This window comes from Alosa alosa, chromosome 18, assembly GCF_017589495.1.
Source record: "Alosa alosa isolate M-15738 ecotype Scorff River chromosome 18, AALO_Geno_1.1, whole genome shotgun sequence".
Taxonomy (NCBI): domain Eukaryota; kingdom Metazoa; phylum Chordata; class Actinopteri; order Clupeiformes; family Clupeidae; genus Alosa; species Alosa alosa.
In genome coordinates this window covers 2,371,674-2,374,173 of record NC_063206.1, presented here as the reverse complement: position 1 = coordinate 2,374,173, position 2,500 = coordinate 2,371,674, and the positions used below count along the sequence as shown (strand labels likewise).

General features: G+C 48.2%; 1 protein-coding gene across 1 annotated transcript in view; it reads right to left on the bottom strand.

Annotated features, from left to right (window-relative positions):
* Positions 1 to 2,500, bottom strand: part of dhx57 (DEAH (Asp-Glu-Ala-Asp/His) box polypeptide 57) — a 33,310-nt gene that overhangs the window by 21,650 nt on the left and 9,160 nt on the right. Inside the window, 2 exon segments of the mRNA XM_048270246.1 lie at positions 1,002 to 1,126; positions 2,430 to 2,500. The exon segment at positions 2,430 to 2,500 is cut by the window's right edge and continues 119 nt beyond it. Coding sequence (XP_048126203.1) covers positions 1,002 to 1,126; positions 2,430 to 2,500 — 196 coding nt within the window.

Here is a 2,500-nt window from a genome sequence, read left to right as displayed (position 1 = left end):
CAGACACCGCGTTAAGGCGGCTCAGCTCTTGGTGCCTCCATCTGAAGCCCAGCTTCTCCTGTGTGTGTTTGTGTGTGTGTGTTTGTGCATGTATGCGTGTGTATGCGTGTGTGTGTGTGTGTGTGTGTGTGCACGTGTGTATTATTAATCTCACCTCCTTTTCAGTCGTTCATGCACCTCGTCCAATTTATGGCGCGGTGTGTGTGTGTGCATGTGTGTCCCTCTCTTCAGTGCTCATGCACCTCGTCCCCATAGCCGATGGCGTGTGTGCATATGCGTGTGCATGTGTGTGTCTCCCCTCTCTTCAGTGCGTTCCATGCACCCGTCCCACGATGACGTGTGTGTGCATGTGTGTGTGTGTGTCTCACCTCTCTTCAGTGCGTTCAGGCACCTCGTCCACGATGACGTGTTTGTGTGTGCATATGTGTGTGTGTGTGTGTGTGTGTGTGCATGTGTGTGTGTGTGTGTGTGTGTGTGTGTTTAATGTGTGTGTGTGTCTCACCTCTCTTCAGTGCGTTCATGCACCTCGTCCACGATGACGTGTGTGTGTGTGCATATGTGTGTGTGTGTGCGCATGTGTGTGCATGTGTGTGTGTGTGTGTCTCACCTCTCTTCAGTGCGTTCATGTACCTCGTCTACGATGACGTGTGTGTGTGTGTGTGTGTGTGCATGTGTGTGTGTGTGTGTGTGTGTCTCACCTCTCTTCAGTGCGCGTTCATGCACCTGATCCTGATGGCGTGACGTGTGTGTGCATATGTGTGTGTGTGTGCATATGTGTGTGTGTGTGTGCGTGTGTGTGTGTGTGTGTGCACATGTGTGTGTGTGTCTCACCTCTTTTCAGTGCGTTCATGCACCTCGTCCACGATGACGTGTGTGTGTGTGCATGTGTGTGTGTGTGTGTGTGTCTCACCTCTCTTCAGTGCGTTCATGCACCTCGTCCACGATGACGTGTGTGTGTGTGTGCATATGTGTGTGTGTATATGTGTGTGCGTGTGTCTCACCTCTCTTCAGTGCGTTCATGCACCTCGTCCACGATGACGTGTGTGACTCCACTCAGCTCTGCATCTCCCTCCAAGCGTCTCAGAAGAACACCAGTGGTGCAGAACAGCAACCTAGTGCTGGAGGACTGAGTGCGTACACACACACACACATACACACACACGCACGCACACACACGCACGCACACACACATGCACACACTCACACACGCAGCGCTCATCCATGCACGCCTGCACGCACACACGCATGCACACACGCGCACACACACACACACACGCAAACACATCCACACACACACACACACACACACACACGCACGCACACACGCAAACACATGCAAACACATCCACACACACACACACGCAAACACATCCACACACACACACACATGCAAACACATCCACACACACACACACGCACACACACACGCAAACACATCCACACACATGCACACACACACATGCACACACGCACATGCACACACGCACGCAAGTACACACACAACAACACAATGACACATACAATCAAATTAGACACGCATCACAAGATATACACTGTAAACACTCAGAAACACATGACCAACATTAATATTCACACACACACAGGCATTAATACCCGTAAAACTCCAAATAATAGCCCGCCTTTTATATTCCTAAATCGCCAAACTGCACCGGCTAGTATTAGAGACAGGCCTTTAATTCCCTTTACACAAAACTTTTCCTCTGCAAAGATGGAAAATATTATCGAATTAATTATTTCAAACACACTGAATGTCTACCCAAATGAATAGGCTATCTGATGACAATTACGGATCATGATTCATTTAGTGTTGAGATGTTGTGCATTGAGTGAGATACAGTAAGATCCAAATAGCGGGGATAGCCGGAACAGATGAAACAGAGATCGTATCACACTGAAAACTCATATTTTGCCAATAGCAGCCTATATCTGTCCTCTGTCAAATACAGTTGCATTATCAGCCCTGAACAAAACCGTTCAGGAATTATTTATGCAAAAGTGGAACGGGCCTAATGTTTCATTCTCCCTCCTTTTCGGCACAAATGAAGCAGCATGTGAGAGCATGAACCATATTGTTTCTCCCGTATTTTATTTGGCAAATTTGTTTCCCCACCACAGTCTTTTAATTCCATCTAATCATAATGTTTGCGTGCCCAGTCTGCACCATGCTGACTTAAACAGAACATCTGACGGGTTTTAAAAGATTATACAACACGAAACTAAAAAACAGACCAGGCCTCTATTTGAGACCCAAACCTGCAGCCACACCAGGCGTTTACAAGAGACAGGTGTCTATTTGGGAATCGGCTATTATTTGAAGTTTTACGGTATTCACACAGTTTGCTTGTACACCCATTTCCTCCTGACAGTTAAAAAACACATGGCATTGTGGGAGTTGTGGTCCGGCTCACCCGCACGGTCTCCAGGCGGATCTGGTAACCTGTGGAGTTACCCAGCGGCTCTGCCCGTTCCTCGGCCACGC